At 36.3% G+C, this 27,405-nt stretch overlaps 1 protein-coding gene across 1 annotated transcript in view; it reads left to right on the top strand.

Annotated features, from left to right (window-relative positions):
• The window catches only part of NUDCD1 (NudC domain containing 1), a 37,720-nt gene extending 13,903 nt beyond the window's left edge, over positions 1-23,817 (top strand). Inside the window, exons 3-10 of the mRNA XM_053983980.1 lie at positions 5,493-5,678; positions 7,419-7,599; positions 10,158-10,343; positions 12,768-12,975; positions 15,033-15,177; positions 16,475-16,600; positions 18,309-18,468; positions 20,128-23,817. Coding sequence (XP_053839955.1) covers positions 5,493-5,678; positions 7,419-7,599; positions 10,158-10,343; positions 12,768-12,975; positions 15,033-15,177; positions 16,475-16,600; positions 18,309-18,468; positions 20,128-20,420 — 1,485 coding nt within the window. The 3' untranslated portion in view covers positions 20,421-23,817. The remainder of the gene's footprint in view (positions 1-5,492; positions 5,679-7,418; positions 7,600-10,157; positions 10,344-12,767; positions 12,976-15,032; positions 15,178-16,474; positions 16,601-18,308; positions 18,469-20,127) is intronic.
• The last annotated feature ends 3,588 nt before the right edge of the window (positions 23,818-27,405 follow it).

The raw sequence follows: 27,405 nt of genomic DNA, 5'->3' as shown, positions 1-27,405 counted from the left end.
GGCTTTGTAGTAAAGATTGTTTATAATTTTTCAGGAGTTTGAGTTCTGAAATTCATGCTCAATGCTGATAAATCTGATGTGAGCTTTAGAAGATTAAGTAGTTGATAGTTTTTTATTTTAAGTGCATCCAAAACTATTTGAAGCTTACTGTTAAAATGCCCTTGAAGGCCAACAAAAGTGTGGTCTTCTGTAATATTATATAGTATACCCCTGTAAGTCACTGTTAAGAGGAATGATGCTTCCTCTTTCCATGACAAGATATGCAGGATTTGGACTTTTTTTTTCCTAAGCTCAGTAATCATTGCTAGTTACAATGGAAAACTTTCCTACTTTGTAGGAAAAAAAAAAAAAACAGCCTTTCAGTGAAATGTGAAAATTAAATAAAATATGATAAAGCCAAAATTCATTGTATCTAGTGATTGTGTGATATTTGTTTGGGTTGTGGGTTTGGTTTATTTTGGGTTTTTTCCTTTTAATTCTTTCATTCTCCCCTTCTAAATGTGTTATCAATTAGCAGAATAGTCCAAGGGGTGTAGTGATACAATGACTCCAGAAACTGACCCTGAATGCTTCTAATAATTAAAAATTTGTGAATTTTCCATTGCAGGTTTCATAATCTTCTTGTAGCACACAGTAATCTCTAATAGGAATTTAAGTAGGCCCAAAAGGCAGGCAGACTATCTGTTTGTTATCTGGTCTTTTTTTGCTGTTGCTTATTAAAGTGGTACTTACCCAAATGCAATTTCTTTTACTTACCTTTCAGGATGTGTTAAATGCACATCTGATTTTACTAACATCTGGAAAATACGAATGTTTTGAAATGCCCTCGAAGGCAAGGTTCTCAATACATGAGGCTGCTGCACACTTTGCATGCACAGTGTGCTCTCTCTGTATTGCATTGACGTGCCCAAGTGCAAAGGACTCTTTTGGAGATGGTCCTTTGTATGTATATTTTTGTCTGCCTTATTTCACAGAGCAGAATGAGTAAGTTTCTTTTGCTAGATTATTCCCCCCAAGCTACTGATTGTTTGAGTGAAAATAGAAGGACAGAAGATGTTTAAATGATTTGTGGCTGAAGATTCGAGGTCTATAATGAGACACAGTTTTAATCTTGAATGTTCTCACTGCTATTTCTTAGTCTCATGCCTTACTATATTAAGGATGGACCTTAACTAAGACTAAGAAACATTTTGTGTCACAGAATCAAAAATTAATTGTTTCCCACCCAGGTTGTCAATACAAAAGTATTCTTCTGTTTGTGCTTCCTTTTATATACTTGTCAATATCTTCAAAACTTTCCCTGTAATATTTTTCAAATTTTGTTTTTCTATTTTTATAAATACATTTCTTTGTAAATATATTTTCATCTTAGTGACAGCAATGCTGATATTTACTAGTGAGGGAAGAATTTCCCTCTTGTTAAACAGAGGTTTCTGATTTGTGGACCTTCAGAAATAATTGTAGATCAACTGACTGGAAATTAGCCTAGTAAAATAAAACAAAAAATAGTTTCATTGGTTCTGTAACATTTTTTTTATGTTTTCAACATGGTCTATTTGTTGTTGGTTTAAGAAGATAGATTGGGTTTAAAAAGGGATGATCTCTAAAGGTCAGTCAGGCACCACTTTTTTTACAGAAATAATTTTATTGTTTAAATACATGTGGTTACACTAGCTTGTAAAATACCTATGAAACCCATTTTATCTAATTTTGTTTCATATATGATACATATATATATGTGTATGTATATATGTGTATATATATAATACTCTGTAAATTAGGGGAAACAACCATAACTTCCTGTGAAATGTTCCCCCAAAGATACAGAAAAGAACAGGTATTGTTTTTCTTTGTTACTACTGGAAGACCTCTTTGAAGACTGCAGATCAGATTCTGCAGTCTATGAATCTGTAAGAGGGACAAGGTGGTGAATATGGTGTAGGTTTGGATTTTTTAAATTATATTTTTTGCTTATTTCAGAATCTTAGAACAGCCCAGATGAAGGGATCTCAAAAGATTATAGAGTCTAAGCTTTCATGGTGAAAGGAGTCTAGGTGAGGTTATCTAGCACTCTGTCCAGTTTTGTCTTGAAAACATCCAGTGATGGAATTTCTGCCATGTCCCTGGAGAAGTTGTTCCAATCATTGATTGTTCCCATTGTAAAACTTCTCTTATGCCTAGATGAAACCTCTCCTAATGCAACTTTTAGCTGTTGTCCCTTGTCTTCTCTACATGGCTTCTTGTGAAGAGAGAGCCCCTGATCTCTTTGTGGCTGCCCTGGAACACTGTGGTGTGGTCTCCCCTGTATCTTCTCCAGGGAGATGAGGCTTAACTCCTTCAGTCTTCTCACATAGGCGAGATTCTCCAGTCATTTGATGGTGTTCATGGTGGTCCTTTGTACCTTTTCCAATCTCTCCATGTCTTCTTACAACATTACTCCAGGTGGGGCCTAACAACCACTGGGTAGAGTGGATGATCACATCTCTTATCTCTGCTAGTGATACTTGTGCAGATGCAACCCAGGATCCAGTTTACCTTGGTGCTGCAGCATTGCCCTGCTGGCTCATGGTCAGCTTGTTATCCCTGTTCCCTCACTGGGGCTTCTTCCTGCCTGTTCTGAGCTCTCTGGTTGTTCCATTCCAGGTGCAGGACCATGCTTGTCTTTGCTTATTTTCCCGGTATTCTTTCTGACTCACTCTTCCAGGCTCTCTGTGCCACATGTATTTCCCTTGTAAGTACACATGTCTACCTCATCACCTAGTTTAGTGTCATCAGCAAATGGGGTGAGGGTGCTTTCAATCCTGTCATCCAGGTACCTCATGAAGATGTTCTGTGTGTGGGGCCTGGTATCAGTCCCTGGGGACCCCACTTGTGACAGACTGCCAGCCCATTTTATTTAACAGCTTCTTAGTTCAGTTGAAAAACTTCAAATGATTAAGTTCTATTTCAGTTAAGAGATTATAGAGATGTGGCTGTGATGTTGCTGAATCTCCAGTTTGCATCTTATATTTTTCTGTGAGAATATTTTGTTTGTGCTCTTAATACTGCAGCCTGATCTACTTCATAAGTAGCTGATCAAGCTGTATTGCTAATAAAGATAAAGCATGTCCTGACTGTTTTTTAAACTGTGACGCCAAATTATTTCCAAATCATAAAGATTTTGTTAAGAGTTTTCTTTTAACCTAACAAGCCTCTTGGGTATTCGGAGATTACTTCAACACAAAAAATGGAGGTAAATTTTAATCCTAAGCAGGCAGCAGCATGGCTGACATTCCATGAGCCAAATAATGAGCAGAAAGTTGGTCACAAAGCCTTATTCAGCAAAAAAAGAGCTGTATGTGAGAGTGAAGGCAGAAGATAAAGAATAATCCCTAAAAGATATGCTGGAAGACATGCCACTGTACTTAATGAAAGCAGTTGGAAATCCAATTTTCAGCATGAAAGCAGGTTTTTTTTCTGTTAGAATTATCAGGAAATTAAGAGCACAACACAGAACTAAAGCGGGACTTACGGGAACAATTACTAGAAATGTAGATGAAATTGTTAATCTAACATCCATTTTGCACTGTTATTGAATCGAGATGATTTGTGTAAAGTTAACAGAGTAGGAAATAATTGATTTTTGTTTTTTTGTAAAATGTAGTGGTATGCATAATTAAAAAAAAATCTGTATGTCTTGATTGTTCACTGAAGAATTATATCATCTGTGCAATTTGTTCACCATAGTGTGTCTGTTTATTCCTGCTCAAAAGCTATCTGTAGTTCAGCTTAAAAAAGCTTGCAGTGTGGCACTGCAACACAATGCCATATAAACTTATCCTGCATGTAGTAGAATCATAGAATTGTTTAGGTTGAAAAACCCTTTTAGGATCATTCAGTCCCACCAGTCACCGAGCACTGCTAAGTCCATCACTAAACTGTGTCCCGAAGTGCCATATCCACACATCTTTGAAATATATCCATTGATGGTGACTGCACCAACTACCCTGGGCCTGGACCAACTAGCCTGTTTTATAGGTTTTCCTGTTTTCCTTCCTGTGAGGGCAGCCTGGGCAGCCTGTTTTATAGCCTGTTTTTCTTCTGGTGAGGAAATTTTTCCTAATATCATCTAAGCCTCACCTGGAGCAAGTTGAGGACATTTCCTCTTGTCCTGTCACTTGTTATTAGTGAGAAGAGACCAACCTTTAACTGGCTACAACCTACTTTCAGGTAGTTGTAGAGAACCATAAGGTCCCCCCGAGCCTTCTTTTCCCCAGGCAAAACAACCCCAGCTCCCTCAGCTGCTCTGCTCCTCATAGGACTTGTGCTCCAGATCCTTTTTCAGCTCCATTGCCCTTCTCTGGACATGCTTCAGCCCCCTCAGTGTTTTATAGTGCGGGGTCCAAACCTAAATCCAGGACCTGAGGTGCAGCCTCACCAGTGCTCAGTATAGGGGGACAATCACTTCTCTATCCTGTTGGCCACACTATTTCTGATACAGGCCAGAATGCCATTGGCCTTCTTGGCCACCTGGGCACACGCTGGCTCATGTTCAGCTACTGTTGTCCAGCGCTCCTGGTCCTTTTCCACTGGGCAGCTTTCCAGCCTCTCTACCCCCCGGCCTGTGGTGCTGCCTGGGGCTGTGACCCAAGGGCAGGGCCCAGCACTTTTCCATGTTGAACCTCATACTGTTGGCCTTGGCCCACCAGTCCAGCTGTCCAGATCCCTCTGCAGAGACTTCCAACCCTCCAGCAGATCAGCCCTCCTGCCCAGCTTGGTGTCTTTTGCAAACTGAGTGAGGGTGCCCTGAAATCTCTCATGCAGATGATTGATAAAAATATTAGACAGGACTGGCCCCAATACTAAGACCTGGGGAACACCATTAGTGACTGGCCACCAACTGGATTTAATTTCATAGTATAATAATAATGTGATAGAAAAGTTACTGAAAATGTGGTAGGAATCAGCACAGCTTTTCTTTGCTGGCTAATGATAGGTATTACTTCTCTTAACTTACTGAATAAAGTGACCACTCTAGAAAAACGGGGAAATTATATTTGCCAGTTGTGCAACAGAATAAGTTAAAATTCTTTTAAATTTACAGGTGAGTTTTATGTACTAGTTTGAGTACAATTCTGTGGCTTTCATTTCTTTTTGAGTCTCCACATTTTTCCTGGGACTAGAATTATTTGAGGTAAGTGATTATTATATAGGAATGCTAGGGGAAAAATAACAGCCTTTTCTAATGCAAAATGTAATTACTGCTTAAAATTGAAGAAAAAGAGAGCTGAAATATCATTTAGAAAAACCTCCTACAAAGAAATTTGATTAATTTCCACTACCTTTTCCACATATGTGGGAATTATGCTTGCTGCCCACTTTTTTCCAAATATGCTCAATGATACACAGAACGTACATTGCTACTGAGATTTATTATTCTTAATTTGCCTGTAATATTTACTGAAATTAATAAATACTTCATAAAGTCTTAGTTCATAACTGTTTGTTTATAGGACACTGCTCTGCAAAAACCAAGAGAAGTTTTCAGGCTACCTACAGACTTGACTGCGTGTGATAATCGCCTTTGTGCCTCAATGCATTTCTCATCCTCCACGTGGGTTACCCTTTCTGATGGTACGGGAAGACTGTATTTAATTAAATCAGGCAAGCGTGGAAGCAGTGCAACTGAAAAGTGGGAGGTATGTCCTGCAATAAATAATATATTTAGGAGCTGTACATATATCCCTTTCAAAGTTATCTAACTGCATTAATAATGGTATTTGTTATCCTGCTTGGACACCACAAATACAATTGATACATTTCTGCCTGAAGCTATGAGTCTCATGTTCTGTGGTTAGTTCCTCTGTTTATGAAGGTGAAGCTGGTAAAAAGTGCCTGCATTTTGTATCTGTTTTCTTTATTAGAGGGTAGTTTCCTGAGCAACCACAGGTGTTTCAGTATTGACAGAAACGTAGGTGTATATACTGAAGTGGAAGATTTCAACATGATGGATTAACTCCCTTCTCTACATCCTTTGAGAGCTCAGTAAAGGAAATTGATCATCCTTTTTTTAGATGCTTGGTAATAAATACCATCTAGTTTTTTATTCTGTATGAGAATGCTGACACATAAATAAGTTACATTGAAGTTGTCAGTGTAACAAAAATACAAGATTTATATCTGAGGTTCTGTCATCATTTAAATTGACTTGTTGAGTATGTACAGCACGCAGTGGTTTAGAGTTGTTTAGAGTAATGTCACAACCCTATAAATCCTCAAACTTTATCGGGTTTCAATAACAACAGCTGGATTGAGTCTATACTCATTCAACTGCTGCAGCTTGAATTCTTTGTAATTTATTCTTTCATTTGTTCTTTCATTTTTATGTGTTAATCTTCTAGCAAATAATGCTTATTTTCTTATTTTTCTTCTCTGTTGTTTGGATTCATTTTGGTTTTATCTTCTTCATTTTTTTGCTGAATAAGTACTTTTTGAAAAAAGGTGAAATACATGGTTTTTGAACTTAAAACTTCCAGCTATAGGTACCAAATGTTTCTTGCTGTAAGATATGGTGTCTTTCTGTATTAAATTAATGAAATAATTTTCATATAATAGAAATAATTTTCATGAATTAATGAAATGTATAACTTTAAGTTCATAATTAATGACATTTTATATTCACAGTGGTGCTTAATAGCCTTTCAGTATGACAGTAATAGTTATGTATTCTGCCTACCTAACTCAAATATTGGATGGACTTTTCCAATCCGTGTACATAAATAAAAATTCAAGAACTTCTAACCCTAGTTTCTCCTGAACATGAATATTATTCTCCTTCATTTCATTATAGCTTTTTGTTTCTTACTTCATAGAGGAGGAAAATGGGATCTCTTTGCAAAGCTAAATAATGGCACGTTTGATGATTGAACACTGGCAATGATACTTTGGACCTTTTTGTCTTCTTTGCACATGTCAAGGTCTACAAAGATTTTCAGAATGTTGAAGTATCTAGAGAACTAGTGAGGGCCTTGGGAAATGCCTGCATTTTCATCTTGAGTGTGAGACTGTTTGCCCAGTTGATAGGCAGTGTTTATGGACCCTCTTGTTCTCATCAGCTGCTGTACCTCTGTTTATTGCAGTGCTAAAAAGCCACAATGCAGACAGGTTTGGGGATCTTTGTGCTTTGTTTAATGGGCTCTTACCCAGTGATTGTTCAATATAAACAATAATGTTTAAAAACATTTCAGTACAGTAGCTTGATAGCCACAGAAGGAGGAATCAGAAATGTGTAACATTTGTGGGTTCATATTGGCAGAGAGATTTGTGGGAGACAAACTGTTACTGATTTGACATTCACTAAAACCCTTCCCTGCTTTCTGTAAAAGAGCAAGGCTTCCAGCTTTAACTGTCTGACTTTTTATTATGTTTTTGTCTTCTAGATTGTGTTTAATGAAGAACTAGGAAGTCCATTTATTGTAGCACACAGTGTTTCGTTTATAAAATCTGATGCACATTCAGTAGCTGTGCTGTTGCTTAGGGTAGAAAAAGATGAACTGGACACAAAAGGAAGTGGATTTCATGTTACTTTGGAATGGGTTACAATTGCAGAAGGAAAAGAGGGTAAGTTTTTGCATCTATATTATTGGTGAGTAATGTTAAAAAAAAATAAAAATCTTGCTTTTATTCTTTGTCTTAGAAGTTATTTTTACACAGGTTCTGATATTTTTCTTCCACAGCTTAGATTTTACATAGGTAATTTTTTCTTATATTTTGAGATCAAGTTATTGGTTATAGACCTAATTTTGACAGATGTTTGGAAAACATGAAGAAGTAAAGTTTTGCACTTGTGTCATTAAGACAATTAGAAAACAAGATAGCACTTTACTTGAATGTTATGAAATGCAATTTCTGTTTAGCTTGGTCTTGTAAAATCGAGGTTATACGGAACTATTTCTAACTAATGTCTGTTGTATTTCATAAAATATTGTACAGTTGGATATGGGTCTTCGGTTGTTTTTTATTGTTGTTTTTTTTTTTCCTAGCTTCCAATTAATGATGTAGGGGATTGGAAGTAGTATGAGATAAATGTAAGACCTATAGCATAAAAAGTAAATACTGCATATTCTAGGTTTTCCTGCAATAAGAGTATCAAGTTATTCCATTAATTTTAGACAAACACATTGAAAACATATTAGTATATTAATACCTACTAATTAATGTTTTATCCTAATAAAGTTTTACAAATGATACTTTATATGTTCAATATGACCATATATATGTCCCCATATATAGGATACAAGACCCCATGTGTCACTGATCTAAACATGTGTGGATTAAATTAATAGACATTCTTGGAATGACTGTGATACGGTCTTGCTCATTATGTTCTAAGAAATAAAATTTTGATACTGACAGAAACAAGATTTTTAACTAGTTGAACTAAAGCATTTGAGGCATACTGTGATATTATTAGCCAAATGTTCTTCCATCTTCGACATACATACTACAGATAACATAGCACAGAAGAGAACAGTTCATTTGGAAATGACCTACAACTGTCATCTAGTCCAACTGCCTGACCAGTTAACGCCTGTTGTTAAGAGCATTGTCCAAATGCCTCTTAAACACTGACAGATGGGGCTTTGACCATTTCTCAAGGAAGCCTGTTCCAGTGTTTAAACACCCTCTCAGGAAATAAATGTTTCCTGATGTCCAGGCTGAACCTCATCTGGTGCAGCTTTGAACCATTCCCATATGTCCTGTTCCTGGCTACCAAGAAGAGCTCAACATTTCCATCTCCACTCCCCCTCCCTAGGAAGACTGTAGGTTGCCCCTCAGCCTCATTTTCTCCAAACTAGGCAAGCCTAAAGTCCTCACCTAGTCTTGACAGGACATTCTTTCTAGACCTTTCACCAGCTATGTTGCCCTCAGTGGCTTTAGTTGTTTCCTGCTGTTGAAACCTTGGATGATGGAAATATTTCTCAGAACGCCATATGAGACCAGCTGCCTTATGCTTTTGTGGCAAGCTCAACAACAGAAAGAAACCTCTGAACATTACTGTTTATAATTTAGAAGAAAAACTAAATCAGTAACATGGCCAGTATAGAACTGAAGACTGTTACTCATAAGAGCATCAACACAGACTTTTATTACATTTTTAATACTGCACTCTTTCATAAAAAATTCTTGTTTACATTGTGTGTTTTATAACTTATGACAAATATTCTTGGAATCCCTTAAAGTGGATTTAAAAATCTTTCAAAAAGTCTTGCCAGTTCTCCAGCATTTCCAGGGAACAAAAAAATGTTTGAAATTATTGTCACTAGAGATGCAAATAACAAAATTCAAAGCAATCTTTAATTATGAAGAAAGAAATAAATTTTTATTTCATTTAAACAAACATCTCACAAATCAGACTGATGTATGAACCAGTCTCAAAGATAAAAGCTGTTTTGAGGAATTAAAATAGTTTACAATCTCTTTCACCAGTAGTCAATTACTGTTGCTTGCCTTTCCTTGAAACTGTCTGTGAATGCAGTTTATCAAATCAGATTTTAGTAAAAGTAAGTAGTTAATCAACAAGCCTTTTCTTAAATTACCAAAATCTATGCTTCATCAAAGCAAAGCTTTAAAACATGGTTCTGTCTCTTGATCAACAAATGTGAGATCTCTGCCCTGTTTGGCAGACTGGACAAGGGGATCACACTCACCACTATTGTGTAACCAAAGAACAAAAAAAAGGGAAGCATGAAAATAAATCAGAATGGGGGCAGTGGTTAAGTCTTTTCATATCTTCTGTGGTACTTCAGAGGACTGTAACAAAGGTATACCCTTTCAAAGTTAGTTTTCTATTATTAACCAAACTTTTAGGAATACTTGCTGTAAAAGCTGCAAGTATCATGCTGCCTTATGAGATTCAGAAAATGTGACATGCTTAGCTTTCTTTTGACCTTCTCTACAAGAAAAATATTATTTGTACAGAGGGTGTGCTGGGCTAACTGTGATCAGCAAAGACATCATAAGAATAAAAGGCAGTCTTAGATTAATCCAGTATATGGAAAACCATGGTACTCTGATTTAATAGGTTGGAGTGCATAATATTTTTAAATATAATGAGTTCCTTAGATAATCATGTGTCTTCTAGAAATACATTATGACTTTAAAATTTTATTTTATAGGTGATCATAGATACGAAATCATTAAAAGGAGAGTTTTGCAAGGAAAATCAGTTCCCCATTATGCAGCAATAGAGCCAAGTGGGGATGGTCTAATGATTGTTTCCCACAAACCATTCACATTTATGCAAAGTGAAAGTGACAAATTGGAAGAAAATGATGAAGCAAAAGTATCAAATGAAAAGAAAGGTAAGACTCAGGCTGCTCTCTTCTTTGACTTAGGACAAATCTTGTTAGTTTAGCATTTGTTTGGAAACTATAGCAATAAATGTTTTAATATCTGTCTTATGGACAGATTGACTTTTGTTTGTTTGTTTGCCTTTGCTGTTGGAAGTTGTATTGTGCATAAACCTATATTAGGTTCTTTTTTATGGATAGGAGGCCCTTAAAGAATTTTGTTGTCTTAAGGAAAAGGATATTTTGCAGACAGATGTATAATAAGTTTTTTGGTATTAGTTGGATTGCTAATGCCTAAATTTAGGCATCTCTCTGAAGTACTCAAATTCAGAAAACAGTCTTCCTGGATGGGAGGGGGGCACGGACCTCCCCATACTGTTACTCATCAGAAAGCTTTTTGATATGTAATTTATTCCTGCCTTTTTTAAAATCCAAATAATTATTTTGAAAAATATTTTTAAAGAATGAGACTCTTCTAAAAGATTCTCTTTTCTCCAGTGGGAAAGCAGTTCATAAAAATTTCAACAAAATGCATTCCTACTTTTTTTTCTTTGCAGTCAAAACAAAATTAAGTACACAAAAACCTATTTATAAGGTTGTTTATTCCTAAGTATCACTAAGCTCTATAATGTCTATGTTTATGTAATTATGTTGGATTGTTTCACATTTGGTTTCTGTTTCTGCCTATGAGGCATTGGTTAGTGAACAAATTCTGAGTGAAGGATAGTAGCACAATCTTCGTCAATAGTGTGAAAATCTGTTTGGAAAACAATTCAAAAGGATCAAATTTCTGGAATGTGTTAATGTCATACATTGTGACAAGTGTTATATTGTATATGTAATTTTATTAAGAATAGTCTGTACATATAAATCTTGAGGCGAAGAAGTTCTTCAGTGCACTGAGCGCCATAATGCAGTTGTCTTTTGCTGAACCTAATGTAGGCTCCAGTTTTATTTGCACAGTTATATAAAATTGCAGGTAAAATGGACTTTTAATATCAGATACAGTTTGTGTCAGTGTTCACAATTTTAAAGGCTCTCATGTCTCAGATAGTGATAGTTTCTGGAGAAGTATAATTATAGCACCTGTGACTGATCCATTGCAACCAGGGCAGTTGCAGCAAAGGGAAACAGTGCAAGAGTCCTTTCAGAGTCACAGTTGCTGGTATGAGGCTTTGATCAGTGGAATCTTGGGTTGGGTTGTGACAACTTGAGGGCCATACTTTACTTTTTCTCAAAATAGAAAGGTAACTCTTACAAGATTGCTCTTTTGAAAATATATTAATCTGTATTTGTATTTTCTGTATTATGCATTACCCAATCATGCTGTCATAGCCTTCCTTTTGTATAAACATTTCTCTTAAAAGGCCATTTCTTCTAGCAGTTTAATAATCAGACAGCTTCTAAACACAGTAATAAAAGTCGATCACTATATCTGGGCAAGCAGTTCTATTTCATCTCCATTAGCTGAGGCAGATTAAGGCTACTTAGTAATATAAAATCATTTCTATTGAGTAGTTAGCATAGCTTCTGGCAAAATATATAAGAAAAAAGAGTTCACATCTCTGAATGATTTGTACTTCTAGCATGCAGTAGCTTGTCACAGAATCCCTAGGTTGGAAGAGACCTTCAAAATCATTGAGTCCAACCCAGCCCTAACACCTCAACTAAACCATGGCACTAAGTGCCACATCCAGTCTTTTTTTAAACACATCCAGGGATGGTGACTCCACCACCTCCCTGGGTAGACCATTCCAGTACTTTATCACTCTTTCCATAATAAACTTTTTCCTAATATCCAACTATATTTCCCTTGGCACAGCTTAAGACTGTCTCCTCTCATTCAGCTTCTGCCTGGAGAAAGAGACCAACCCCCACCTGACCACAACCACCTTTCAGGGAGTTGTAGAGAGCAATAAGGTCACCTCTGAGTCTCCTTTTCTCCAGGCTAAACAACCCCAGCTCCCTCAGTTGTTCCTCACAGGGCTTGTGTTCCAAGCCCCTCACCAGCCTTGTTGCCCTCCTCTGGATGCACGCAAGTGTTCAGTATACTGCACCTGATGTCTCCTCAACCAAATTATTAATCATTAATATTTTGTTGTATTTAAGTACATTTTGCATTCCAATTTCATAATACTACAGTAAACTTAACAGTAATAATTAATGCCCATTGTATAACTATCAGCATATTTGAGTATAGACATGAATATAAATTACTTTCCAAATGAGGGATACAAACAGGCTTGATTACTAAAAAGGTGTTTCTCCATTTTAAGTTCAGAATATATTTTGTATAAATTGTTCAGAGTAAAAGTTAATTTCCACTTTTTCAAAAACACACTTTCAGAACATTCCATGTGTCTCAGCACTGAATGCTGTGGAATCCAGTAATCCTTGTGAACTAGTTTGTGTTTTGCTGCATGTTTCCAATTGTAGACCCTCTCTACTACTGGCAGCAGACGGAAGATGATGTGACCATAACAGTTCACCTGCCTCAAGACATCACAAGAGATGACATAAAAATACATTTTTCCCCGAATAATATATGTGTTACACTAAAAGACCAGCCTCCTTTGATGGAAGGAAAGCTCTATTCATCTGTGGACCATGAAAGCTGCACGTGGATAATTAGAGAGGACAAAAGGTATTCTATATATGTTTTAGGTTTTTTATTGATAGGAACTGATTTTAAAACATATGCCACATCTGATTTCTGACCCTTCTGGGATGGTCTCATTTAATGCTTCACCCCATGTCTCTTCTTGCAAGAATGTCTCCTCTCCTGGAAACAGTTCACTGGCTTTTGCTGTCTCAGTACTGTTTCTTTATCTAATTGTGAAAGTGATCCCTTCCTTTTGCAGTTATTTTCCAGGAAAAAAACCTGCCTAGTATCAAAATGTTAAAACATAGATTTGTAAGAAGAATAAACTTAATTGGTTCAACAATTATTTTTTTCACTATGTTTCAGGATTGATTAGTCTGAATGTACCTTGTTATATGTGTTAGTTTCTTTTCTACTTTCCACAAACAAGCATTTTAGTAATAATACAACCAAAATTCTTTAGGCTTGACTTATAAATTCCCTAATATATTTTCCTAAATAATTATATATCATGTGCCTTACAGAAAATGAATCTGTGTGAATTTAACATGCTGTAGACCTCAAATAGAAATGCTTTTATTTTAAAAGTAACTTGTAGGTGCTTTTCTCATTCTGAAATAAAAATATAAAAGAATGGAGAGGGTGCAAAAAAAGAATTCGGAGCTCCCTAAAACACAGGTTTTTCTCTGTGTATTGTCTAGTTTTCATACTCTGCCTGGGCTGAGCCATGTATTCACTCAGCCACACTGGTCTGGTTACCGCAGAGATATTCACACCCTTTAATGAACTCAAGAAGAAACATGTACACCACCAGGTGATCCACTCAACAGCTCATAGCTGTTTATCTAAAACAAAAGCTGCCCTTCAAGTTGTGATAAGGTTGACTTTTTGCAGTTTCCGAAAGGTTATCTGTAAAGGACAGTAATTCTCAAAAAAAAAAAAAATAGAGGGACTAATATATACTATTACTGTATATTAAAATTTGACTGTGATTAAAACGTGTGAGGTTGTTGGTTTTTAATAAAACCTGCTGCTGAAAAACAACTGAGTATCTTGATTTTTTATAAGCTGAATAACTTAATTTTTTTATTACTCATTCCAGTGAGTGTTATTGCATGAATATCAGGCTTTTACTTTAATGAGAAAAGGTAATTCCATATTTCACTATAATAAGTTGCACTCAGTTCTTAATGCTCGTACTGCAACACTAATATAAATCTATTGATTAAAAGTCAAAAATTCGCTCCAAATGTCTTCTGTAAAAGTATGATGCTCCTAATACCAGTGTAATTGCTTCAGAGTTCACTAAATAGTTACTGCTAGGGTGCAGTAATGAGTAACTTAGAGGGTTTTCTGTCAGGAACACGACAGCTGTCATTGCTGCAGAACCTATAAATGTATCTAAAAAGTGAGTATGATAAAATCTACTTCAGTTTTCCCATTATATCTTTGTGTTTGTCCAACACGGTATTTAAATAGAATTACTATGTTGGTGCGTCAGGCTGTGTCTTGTATTTCATTTACTTAATTAGCTATTCCCAATAGTTTAGTGATTATACTGGGTTCTCTTTGTTGTTGTTGGGTTTTTTTTCTTGTTATGGAAATCTTATCTCTTCTGAGATATTATTTTAGATAAACAGTATAGATAATTAGTTGATATATTATTTCTGAGGTCTGTAAAATACAAATCTTTTTGTCCCAGATGTTATTTAGAGGTAGGGCACACTTAAGTAGCCCTAAGAACTACTGCTTGTGTTACAAATAAACCTCTGTAATAAAATTATGACAGTCTTTGAATAGATTGCTTTACAAGTGATTTCCTGCCATATTTTAAATATTTTAATGAGACTGCTTCAGGGTAAACTATACTTATATTGAAAACCCTGAGGTTTGTGTATTACAAATCACGCCCTTGGTCTGTTTTTCTTTGGAATAGTTTATTTTATAATTTGAATGCTAATGGTTTCTGGTATGTGATTTTCCTTATGAATTCATTTTGAAGAGAAGTTCTCTTATGTACCCTTACAGCTTTTTGATTAATCTTACAAATGGATGTTGTGTTTTCATGTGCTGCTTTTTGTCTTCTCTGTGCATTTCAGTTTGGAAATCTCTCTGATTAAGAAAAATGAGGGATGCAGGTGGACAGAGCTAATCGTTGGTGACACAAGAGGGGAATTCATTATGGACCCCTCCCAATGCTCTGAAATAGCTGAAAGCCTGATGCATCTTACCTCTGAAGTAATGGTAAAGAGTCAAGAATCAAACACTTAAAGTTCTTGTGCTCTTGCATGTTGTCTTTTCTTGCTACCCTTATTTGCACTGCATTGACCCAGCTCATCAGTTCTTTTACCATTTATTTATTTTTAATTGAAACTGTAACAAACTAATGGCACTAGAGTTGTGAATGCACTTCGAACAGTAAAACCATCTTCAAGGGGAACTGAATTTAACTTCTATGATGGTGCCTGTGCACCAAACAGAAGCCTGATTTAACACTGAAAATAAATTTTGTTCCCACCATTTAGGACGTGCCAGTTTGTTTTAAAGCAATTAATTAAATGATTTTGAAAGATGTCTGTTTCTTGTTTATCAATAGGTTAGCAAAACTTTTTTACTGTCTTGCTAGCAATACTGTACTTGACCTACAGAGTGCAAATGATGTTTAAAAGGAAAATTTAGGAAACTATAAATATGACTCATGAACTTTCTGGCATTTTTATTATACAGGAAGTCTATTTAAACTAAAATGTAATTTTTAGTTGATATTTACTTGATACTTGGCTTAATTAGAAAATGGCACTTCATCTGAAACTTGTGAAGTGTGCCTCCCTGTGGCTTTTTGATATATTAGATTTGGATTATTACTTTCTTTTTAAAAAGGCTGAAAAGTGATATTAAAATAAATTCCATTTAGTACTCCAGATTGATTTCTCTCCTCTCTCCCTCAGTATTCATGAGCAAGATATTTAGTATATCTTTTTACCATAGATTTTTTTTTAACTTTATTTTTTTTTTATTTTGTACTTCATACTGAGCTTAAAGTGATGATTTTTTAATCAAAAGTTTTCATTAATTTATAATATATTTTAATAAATTAAAATTAATAACAAAACAAAAATGTGTCATATATTCGGAGCTGCTTATAAAATTAATTAAACTATTTTTTAATAGCATTACTGATTGCAAGATGAGACAATCTTATACTGATGTACATTTACTAAATGTGCGTATGTTTTCAGGATTGTATGCTTTTGCTACTTAGAGAAGGGAATTTATTGTCCATGTTTTAGTGGCTTATGCACCTTTCCTCAAACTGAAATTGATTGTATTGTACCTACCACTTCTGCTGTCCTCCAGAGCAGAAATTGTTCTATTAATTTTGAGTAAGTACATAATAGCTTAATCTTTCAGTATGTATGGATATGCAAATAATTCTTCACATTAAATTGTTCTTTGGGTTGTTTTTTTTTTTTATTCTAAAAAGGATTCTTTTTTTATTCAGTAGTGTCGATTTTCAGTGTAGTTCATTCTTTTTTTTCAGAATCCAAACCCCGAAAAGGAAAACCCACCTTGTAATGCTCAAGAGTTAGAAGAATGTGATGCTTTTCTTGAAGATGGTGCAAGCTTGAGCAGATTTGATGGTGATACCTTGAAAGTCACTCATATAGTAAGTACTGCAAATTATTACAGAAATACTTTAAAATATTTTTGTTTGGAAATGGACCTCTATTTTGAATACAAAAATTTGTAGACTCTTGAAATCACATAAATTTCTCCCATAATATCAAACCACAGTAGCAATGGAAATTGTTAATTCATGTGTCCTTCAATGTCATTTTAGCATAAAAACAAAGCTCCTTTTGTTCTCATAAAAAAAAAATACACTTTCACAAATGAGCCATTTGAAAAAACAAAGTTATATCAAAGTAATTATAAGGAAAGGGTCTTTTTCAGTGGTATACAACTCTTTAGATGACTTAGTTTGCATTTTTCTCAAAAATTTTTCCGATAGCCCGGTAGAAACCTGACCTTCTTTACTAAGAAACTGGACCATAGAGCACTTTATAATACTTCTTTGTCAATCACACTAAAAATAGCAGACTGGGGGCAAAATGCTTCAATAGCAGGCTTCATCTGGGTTGTAAGCAGCCCTAAGTAACAGGAAGTTAGAATTTGATCTGGGCTATTTTCTAGAGTTGGCAACAACAAAATCATATGAAAACATTACAGATTAACTCATTGTTGTGGTATTTTTTGAGTTTTTTTTTTTTTTTTTAACTGGATGAAAGCAAAAACTGCATTGTGGTTGTGGCATGATTTGGGTTGCCTAGGAAATTGTGCAACTTCTGTCCTTGAGATTTTCAAGACCAGGCTGGATAAAGTTCTAAATAACTCAGCCTAAACTACTGCTTTTCACACTGAAGGGTAAGAAATACCCCAGAGTCCACAGATCAGGAGGAACATGAGCTCATCACAAAAGGGATGCTTTTGTGCATCAAAAAAGGCTGCTTTCTAGCAGGCAGCAAGTCATAGTAGAGCAAGTTTGAGCTCCAGGGTGCTTGTAAAGAGTTCTTAAAATGGGTGACATAAAAGTAATTCAAAAGTTAATGTGTTTAAAACATTATGATCAAAGGACATTTATTGTGGGTAGGAAACACTAATTTCAGCCCCTTCTATTGGAACTTGCAGTTTTGGTCCTTGTTAGAGTATGTAGAAATATGAGTATTTTCAGCATACAGGAATATATTTTCACTTTGATTTAGTTCTTCTTTCAAGTTGTTTGGGGTTTCTTGTTAGCAATTATGGGCCTTTTCCTTCAGAAATGGGGCTAGTATAGCTTTTTACCCACAAATCCTACAAACATTTTTATTGATGAGTGTGCTGATGTGAAATTTAGTAATTACTTGTTTGCAAGTAAATTGAAAAATGTTGACATTTCATAATTTTAGTATTCTATCTAATCCTTGTTTCAGTGCTTGCCATCTTTTACCTGAGAGGGACAGTATTTCCTTCCCTATTAGCCCTGCAGAATACCAGATGTGATTAATTAAGAGAGAATCTTTTCCTAACATGAGAAGTTGTAGGTTAGGATCTACCCTAGAAAACCATTTCTGCACAAAACACATTCCCATTTGTTTGTGCAGTGGACATAATGTTTCTCTGAATGTTTCCAGCAATCTTAATAGCGTCTCCTTGAAATGTGTAAGGCACCTATGATGTATTGAGCTGTTGATCAATGGGATGCAGCGTAATGTATTCAAACATTTTGTCAAGTAACAAAGATAAAACTTTTGATCATCTAACTTTGGCAGTATGTGTAACAGAATCTGCTATTTATGCTTTGAATCAATATGTTGTATTTGTTTTGTTTTCAGATTAATCTTGGAAGCAACCAGTATCTTTTCTCTGTTGTTGTGAATCCCAAAGAAATGCCATGCTTCTGCCTGAGGCATGATGTTGATGCTCTTCTCTGGCAGCCTCACTCTGACCAACCAGAGAATATGTGGGAACACATTGCAACTTTTAATGCTTTAGGTAAGAAATTAACTTCTGTGTCACACACCTCTGAGACTTTTCTATATGAATACTGCTGGTTTGGTTATGTTGATATTTCACTTACTTAAATCTGAATTGAAAGTTACTATAATTCTGTTGAAAGCAGCATGGTAGCTTGTTGCATATAGGTAAAACCTTATAGAAGAGAGACCTTGTAAGACATGGTTTAGACCTTGCTGTTAGCCTGTCAAGTTCCCATAAGAAAAGAATCATAAGAATGAGAATTAGTTTGCATAACAATGTATTTTTGTAAGAAGAGTGTTTGCACCTGTAAAAACAAGAAGTCTATCCCATGAGAATCCATGAAGGAAATATGTAACCTATGTAGAGAGAGGGAGGTTTGACTGACCATACACAGGCCATATATGTAGCAGTGAAGTGAGTTTCAGTGGATTGTTAACCAGTAAGAGGCAAACATGGTGCCTTCTGATACCATGTAAAAATGAGCTGTGCACAGTAAAAATTTGGCTCTTAGGCACAAAGAAAGAAGTGTCTCATCTCATTTCTATCTCTAACACAAAGTCAACAGTGACAGTAGCTTAATTTTAGAAATAAGAGAACATAGAAATGAGATGTTTATGCTCTGGGAGGAGGACAAGCCTTTTCAGACCATGTATAGGATGTAAACACAGAACTGCATAGTAAAAAGAAGAGTTCCTTGGATAAGTGACCTTGAGTTAGAGACTGAAAAGCATAATCACCACCGTAATTCTCGCACAAACATCATCACGGCAATAGCTGCAGTTAACTGATTATTTGTCTCGGTGTGTGTAACGTAAGGAGTTTTAATAAGTGACCTTTAGATTTTTCCTGTCTTGTTGACCCATGTGATAACCATTGGCATGCATTTTTCATTGGAAGTGAAACAAATAACCTTGCAGAAAGACGGTAGATCACTTTGCAAAATTGCATCTCAGTTCTCTTTACCTAAATGTGAAAGGACTTCAGTCTGAAATGAGTCAATTTGATACTAGAGTCATGTAATGAAAGTGGAAAAGGGAGGGTTTTTTTCCTTCTGAATGAATATTAACAGAAATTACAGTGTGTTGAAAAGTAACTTTTTTTTTTAGTCAGTTCTAAACAGAAGATAAGTTTTAAGTGTCTGTTCAAGATTAGGTAGGCTCAGAAATCAAAAATTTTAAATGTAATTACGCACTGGGAGATGAGGAGAGAGAAGAGATTTATTCTACTTAGACTGCTAATATTGGGCCAAGATTGCCCATATGGACCATATCTGTGGCCTGCTGAGAAAATGAAAGAACTTGTGAGGCAGAAAGGAGCCAGAGTAGGAGGAGTATCTTGCTGTATATATGTATCCAAAACTCCATTTAAGATGAGGTACATGAGAATTGTATATTGGTATTAAACTGGTTAATGCATCTCTTCAGAAAGTACTGGCTTATATAATAAGAGTGGTTTGGTAGTTTGGGGTATTTTTTTTTTTTTTGGTATTGGAATTTTTTTGGTTGATTGTTGTTTTAGGGGTTTTTCTGTTACAAATTGCATATCATTTTTTAAGTTAAGCTTGCATTTTTATCAGTCAGTTAAACTAACTGTTAAAGTTACAGTATTAACTATTAAAGTTCTGTTGAAACCCATATATTACTTATCCCTTCTACTTCGTTTTGGGCTATACAGGTTATGTCCAAGCATCAAAGCAAGACAAGAAGTTCATGGCTTGTGCTCCAGATTACTCCTACGCTGCTCTTTGCGAGTGCTTGCGAAGAGTTTTCATCTATCGCCAGCCGACTCCTCTGGCTACAGTTCTCTACAACAGGAAGGAAGGAAGACAAGTAGGACAGGTTGCTAAGCAGCTGGTAGCAACCCTGGAAGCCAATGATCCTATCTTAGGCTTTCAAGCTACGAGTGAGAGATTATTTGTTCTCACAACAAAAACCTTGTTTTTAATAAAGGTGAACTCTGGAAATTAATTATTCAGTGTGCTCTGCTGTAGTTTGTGTTAACAATTTGTTACAGAAGTGAATAGGTTGACTATCTGACAATTTCAGTTCAATTTGCTGAAAATCAAAAAGGGGATGTTTTACAGGGGAATCAAATTTCTTCATTAGAATTTTTCTGTAAGAAAGTGCATTTTTTGACTTTGCTGCCATGGAAGTAAGCTTTTTCAGAGCTATGGGAAAATGTCTTCTGTATTAACATCTTTGTAAAAGTAGTTGTCAGATGCTGCTATGCTGCTATTGCATCGGTGAATAGATTTATGCATTGCTTTTTCCAAGTGACTTTATTTGCTCTCTTCTGAGTTTGGAGAATTCACTACTGTTTTTAAATGCCACTGTTTACCTGTGAAAAAAGTAGTCAGATAAAGAGTTACAAGCATATGATATGCCAAGTAGATGTATCATAAAGAAACAAAATCTCCAGTTCAAATATGCTTGACCAAAAAACTGATTTGATAGTTTGACATTCAGTAGTTTTGAGTGAAATGTGAGTGAAATGAATGGGGTATTATATTTCTTATGCAGGTAATAAAATGGAGCAATTTTACTGTATGTGCACTTTTTAAATTACTGGTTTGGAACTTTATACTTGCAGTGAAGTCTGTTCACATTTCTAGAATACGTTTTAGTAGCTTTTTCCAGAACCAAAGTAAGGGTCAATATATAGCTGGCAATTATACATTGAGTGCTGTTAGTTAAGGTCTTGTCATACTCTCAGTTGTGCCATTTTCACTTTATACTTCATTTCAAGTGACTCATTTACAATGAGAAAATGGCTGACAGAAAAAGCACTGGTATTGTAACCTGGAATGGGACACTCAGAGGTGCTGCTTCTGCCTCAGATGCCACTGTAAATGCTGCATTGTCACTTAACTGTTCTGTCTGTGATGCCTAAGTCAAAACGTGGTATATTTACAAATGTGAGAGCACTCAGGCCAATACGGATGCTTTGGTTTTACAAACTAGTATGGTTAATTGAGTTGAAGAGTTGTATCTGAAGATTTCTTATTTTAAATTGGCATTGTCAATACATTTAAACCAAAGAGTCAGTTGTGACAGCTCCACCCCTGGGTTGGACTTTTTTCATAGTTGGCTTACAAATCCATAGCAAAGGATGCCTAATATGTTGTGTACTGACAGGAAAGCTGCTGTCATCTGTGGTACCAAAGTACACAGAGAGACACAAATACAGGCAGCCTTTTAGTTTACATCTCCTTACCAATATTATTTCAGAACTCTGTAAGAATCTACTGAGAGAAGAGTAAGTATTTGTTTAGTTGTGATTGTTTTGACTCTCCTGTAAATTCCCCAGATTTGTATCAGTGAACTGATTAAATAACAAGAGGGAGGCAAGCAGCTGTGGCTTGCAAAAACCATCCAAATGCAGAAGCTTTTCAAGGAATCTGATTTTCCTTCTCCTCACAGCAAGATTAGTTTGTATATCCAATATTGAAAAGCTTTTCCTTACTTTTAGGTAAGTTAAAACAGACTGGATTTGTAAACAACTTTTCATTCTGTCCTTTTAAAACTGTCTTGAAAATGCTTTTTGGAAAGGCTCAGTGAATGTATTACCATTGCATGACTGTTTTGCATCTAAATTTTATTTGTCCAATAATGTCAATCAAAGTGATAGAATTCCTGCAGAGGTCCTATAGAAAGAAAATGTAGCTTATTACTTTACAGCATAAATTAAGTGCTTTTAGATGTATATGAATGTTACTTAGTAACCTGAGATTTAATCTTTGGGGACACAGAGTTAAGAACGTGATATTTAGGAAATGGAGGAATGAAAGAATAAAGGAATCATAGCCAACATGCATTTTTCACCTCTGGTCTACTGCAGGCAGCTTTAATACAGATGAGAATTTCAGCTGTTCTTTGTCAAATTCTTCTTGCTGTGAGTTACATGTCTGGAAACATGCTCTGCTGTCTCCTGCAACAGAGGAAACAAAGTCAAGTAAAATGGTTACCTCTTCAGAGGTATTACAATATGCAATGACTAGAACTCACATTCCAAATGTGTGTCTGTTTGAAGGGAGTTCTTGTTTGCATCTGGAAATAACACAGGGAAAAGGTTCATCCCTTTTCCATGTTATTCATCTGTTTGTAATCATGGTTTCCAGGAAAGATGTATCAAGTAGTCTCTCCTATTTTGCTTCTATGAGTCAAGGATATTTTATAATTTAAATTATTTTTTACCTTGAGGAACCTGGAGTGCTGTTGCACAGCAAGCTTCTAAGCTACCTGAGGCAGGGCAATCCCAAGCACAAAAGCAGGCTGGGCAGAGAATGGCAGGCTGGGCAGAGAATGGATTGAGAGCAGCCTTGAAGAAAAGGACTTGGGGGTGCTGGTGGATGAGAGGATGGACATGGCCCAGCAGTGTTCACTTGCAGCCCAGAAATTCAAACATGTCCTGGGCTGCATCATGTGAAGCATGGCCTGTATATCTAGAGAGGTGATTCTGCCCCTGTGTTCTGCTCTGGTAAGACTCCCCCACCTGGAGAAATGCATCCAGCTCTGAGGACCCCAACATAACAGAGACATTAATGGTTGGAGTAAGTCCAGAGGAGGGACACGAAGATCGTCAGAAGGCTGGAGAACCTTGTCTAGGATAACAGGCTGAGAGAGTTGGGGTTGTTCAGCCTGGGAAAGAGAAGTCTCTGGGAGACCTTAGAGCAGTCTCTTATTACATAAAGGGGGCCTTCCAGAGTGTTGGAGAGGGGTTTTGGACAAGGGCATGTAGTGGTAGGACAAGGGATAATGGCTTTAAACTGAAAGAGAGTAGGTTTAGATTAGATACTGGAGGAAATTCTTTACTGAGTGAGTGGTGGGGCACTGGACAAAGTTGCCCAGAGAAGTTGTGGATGCCCTGTCCCTTGAAGGGATGGGACTTTGAGCAACTTGATCTAGTGCAAGGTGTCCCTGCCCATGACAGTGGAGTTGGAACTAGATGATCTTTAAGGTCCCTTTCCAGCCATTCTATAATAATTAAAGGGCTGCAAGTCACCAGGAGACATTCCTTATCAGCATTTCCATTTATCTGTTGAATTACTCTTAAGGCTTATTTGTTCAATATATCCTAAATAGTGCAAAGTATACAATGTGGATATTTAAAAGAGATGGTTTTCTGACAACCATGCTTCAATTTTTCTAGGATTTTGTTTCTTGAAATCTTACTTTTTCAGACAATTCTTCCTGAGAGGTCCCAATCACAATACATTTATAGAATTTCTGAGAAAATATTTGACTATTAAAGGCTTACTTGGCTGTTACTGCATTATTTGATTTTAGTATTCTTCTTCAGTGCTTTCCTTGACTGTATGATTGGAATGCATAATGTATTCTTCTACAAGTTTAAATAAAAGGGAAATTTAAAATTTTAAACTTATTTTAAAAGATTTATATAAATTTCAAATGTGTAGTCTTCCTATGCTACTGAAATAAAATAGAAAAATAGAAATAGGAAATTCCTTAAAATAAAACTTATGTTAAGTAGATTTCTGCTAGGGCAAACTTCTAGTAGGGCCAGGGTTGTTGCCAAGACATGCACTATTGTACTCCTTGTTTATCTCTGAAATCCCCTATACAGCCTTGCTAATGTTCCATTTCTGCCAACACACACATTTACAGAGGTAGTTATTGGAGAGGGTTGATAAGTATTCAGGTGTATTTTTTTGTTAAAGTGCACACTCTGCCTCTGATCCTGTGTTTTTTATGTACAAAATCCAAATGATCTGGACAAACCCTTCTAGATGCAAGAGAGAGATCTGTCCTTCCTTCCTTCCTTCCTTCCTTCCTTCCTTCCTTCCTTCCTTCCTTCCTTCCTTCCTTCCTTCCTTCCTTCCTTCCTTCCTTCCTTCCTTCCTTCCTTCCTTCCTTCCTTCCTTCCTTCCTTCCTTCCTTCCTTCCTTCCTTCCTTCCTTCCTTCCTTCCTTCCTTCCTTCCTTCCTTCCTTCCTTCCTTCCTTCCTTCCTTCCTTCCTTCCTTCCTTCCTTCCTTCCTTCCTTCCTTCCTTCCTTCCTTCCTTCCTTCCTTCCTTCCTTCCTTCCTTCCTTCCTTCCTTCCTTCCTTCCTTCCTTCCTTCCTTCCTTCCTTCCTTCCTTCCTTCCTTCCTTCCTTCCTTCCTTCCTTCCTTCCTTCCTTCCTTCCTTCCTTCCTTCCTTCCTTCCTTCCTTCCTTCCTTCCTTCCTTCCTTCCTTCCTTCCTTCCTTCCTTCCTTCCTTCCTTCCTTCCTTCCTTCCTTCCTTCCTTCCTTCCTTCCTTCCTCTCCCCCTACCTCAACATGAGTGCTTTTTTGCAGGAAAGTAAAGGAAAATCTGAAGGATTTGGTCTGTATGTCTGTCCTTTGTCAAAAAGTGGCTCTTCATTAATGAAACAACAGATCCTATGAGAGTAACAAGTAGGGTTAAAGCTTATATTTTATTTCAGTTTTTTGTGCTTTGTTTCAATAATGAGCTGCTAGAATTTTTTTCATTTCCTTGCCTTGTGTCAATTTATGTTTTCTATTCTCATTATGCAGATTAGATGAACTTGAAGCCTGCAGTCAATCACATATTAGCCATGTAATAAAAATTTTGGTTTAAAATTTTGTGCCGTCAGTCCTATGTGCCATTTGTAACGTATTTCTGGAAATCTGGTGGGATTAGTTTCCCCTCCTCCCTATGCAATACATGTTCATTTGTGCTATGGATAAAAATCAGCAAGGTCTAAAGATAACTTGACATCTTTGACATAGAAGAGCCAAGCATCAAGCAGGCCTTTTCATCAAGACTATTGCAATCATTTCAAACTCAAGGTGTAGTCCCTTTTTCTTGGAGAAGTGTTTGCTGGAGTAATAGTTTTCCTTTATAAAATGTTTAAGGTCCTTCTGAGAAGCTTTCTTTACACAAAGATCTTTGTCATGAAGTGGTAGCTGGATATTGATTAAAATAGATCTAATTAAGAGTTTCAGATGCAAACCTGGAAAATACCTGTCATAGTCTTTACCAGTCTAATGCTCTGTGCAAAATATCCTTTATAAACCCTTCCAGTGCATTTTTGCAATCCAATATCAGTTGCAAGGAATTCTCAAGAAAAAACACAGGAAAGCAAATTTTAAAAAATTGGTCATTTTAGGACATGACTTTCATTATACTGTGATGAATGTACACTTTCTAGTAGTGTATTCTAGTACTACATTTCTTAATGTATTAGTTACATTCTGAATCTGCAGGACTTGTGTGCATGTACAATTGTATTTTCATCTGTAAATGCACACACCTGTATGAATTCATACTGCCTTGAGGTACTGAGGAGGGTGGGGTGGCTTTTGGAGAGGAGACTCTTCTAACTTTAGTGACAGCAAAGCTTGGATTCTTTATTAACATGTTTGTGAATCTGCCATACATGTGTTGTAATGTCATGATAACTGCTTTATGTGAAAATATCTGCCATGAGTCCTGTGGTGGCTTCCTCTGCTGAGGATTAAATATGAGCTATTTCAGTATTTCATTCTACCCAAACTTAAACAGTTCAGAGGCCAAGTATTGAGTAGATGCCTCAAGTTGGCAGAATCAATGCAGATGTGATAAGCATTTATTTTTATCAAAATAAGTGATGTTTAGAGGGAAAAGAAATAAGACACACTGAATACTAATTCAGTCACTTTCAGCATTGAAATTGCAGCTGATTGGCCTTTAATGATTTTTCTCTGTGAAGTTACTCATTCTTTCTGTTGCATGTGTCCCCTGTAATAAATGTAGAGTAACTTATGGTAATTTAAGGTTGAGCAATTTGTGGGAATTTTCTGAATAACTGAATTATGCTTGCATATGCAGTATCTAAAATATGAGCATGAGGCACAAGATGGATGTGCCCAGTCATAAAAAGACCAGGAACTCAGGCTCTTGATTTGATCAAGGGTTGGTGACCATCTGAGCAGAAATAAAAATGGATGCTTTGAAGACACTTTCATGAGTTGCAATTTCAGATTCTGAAAAGAGTAAAAATGTGGGAGTCTGTGCAGAATCATTACAGAATCCTAGAATGGTTTGGGTTAGAAAGGGTCTTGAGGATCACCTAGTTACAACACTCCTGCCACGAGCAGGGGCACCTTTCACTAGACCGGGTTGTTCAGAGCTCTGTCCAACCTGCCTTGAACAATTCCAGGGATGGGGCAGCCACAGCTTCTCTGGGCAGTCTGTTCCAGTGCCTCACCATTCTCACAACAAAAAATGTCTTAATATCTAATCTAAACCTGCCTCTTTCAGTTTAATATCCTTACTCTTGTCCTAGTCACTGCATGTCCGTGTCCAAAGTGCCTCTCCAGCTCTCTCTTAGGCTTCCTTTAGGTACTGGAAGGTGCTCTAAGATCTCCTTGGAGCATCTCTTCTCTGAACACTGCCTGACACTGGACTGAACACTCTGACACTGCCAGTCTCCACAGGACAATAAGCTTGCTTAGTCAAGATAAAACATACACAGGTTCCCTTTTAAAATCTAGGGATGTATGCAATACTTTATTCAAAGCAGCTGGATCAATCAGAAAGAACTTCTTTGTTCTCAAGACCTGCTCTGTTGTCATTTTCTTTGCATGTGGCAAGGGTAAGTCATCAGTAAAACTGCCTGGATGCTGGTGTGATTGGAGTCACTCTTTTTGTCCTTTCTTACCTGGTGTAGCTCCAGGTGGTTGCTGCTGTCTAAAAAATTCAGTTAATAGTCCTATAATATATAGTTAATAGTTACATTAACTACAGAAATAGCTATATATATAATTATATATATATATAATTATAGTTACATAATATATAGTTAATAGTTATAAGGTGTAAGAATTGGCTGGTGTTAGCAACATAGTTTTGAGCCTCTTTGCATCCAATGTGACATCTGATAAAATCTGCCTTTTCAAATAAAACAAATGAACAAAAAAGAAGAAAAAAAGAAAAAAACAACCAAACAAAAACAACCCAGATCAAAAAAC

This window comes from Vidua macroura, chromosome 1 (genome assembly GCF_024509145.1).
Source record: "Vidua macroura isolate BioBank_ID:100142 chromosome 1, ASM2450914v1, whole genome shotgun sequence".
In the NCBI taxonomy this organism is placed as follows: Eukaryota; Metazoa; Chordata; class Aves; order Passeriformes; family Viduidae; genus Vidua; species Vidua macroura.
The sequence above is the reverse complement of the archived record's forward strand: the minus strand, read 5'-3'. Positions and strand labels throughout refer to the sequence as shown.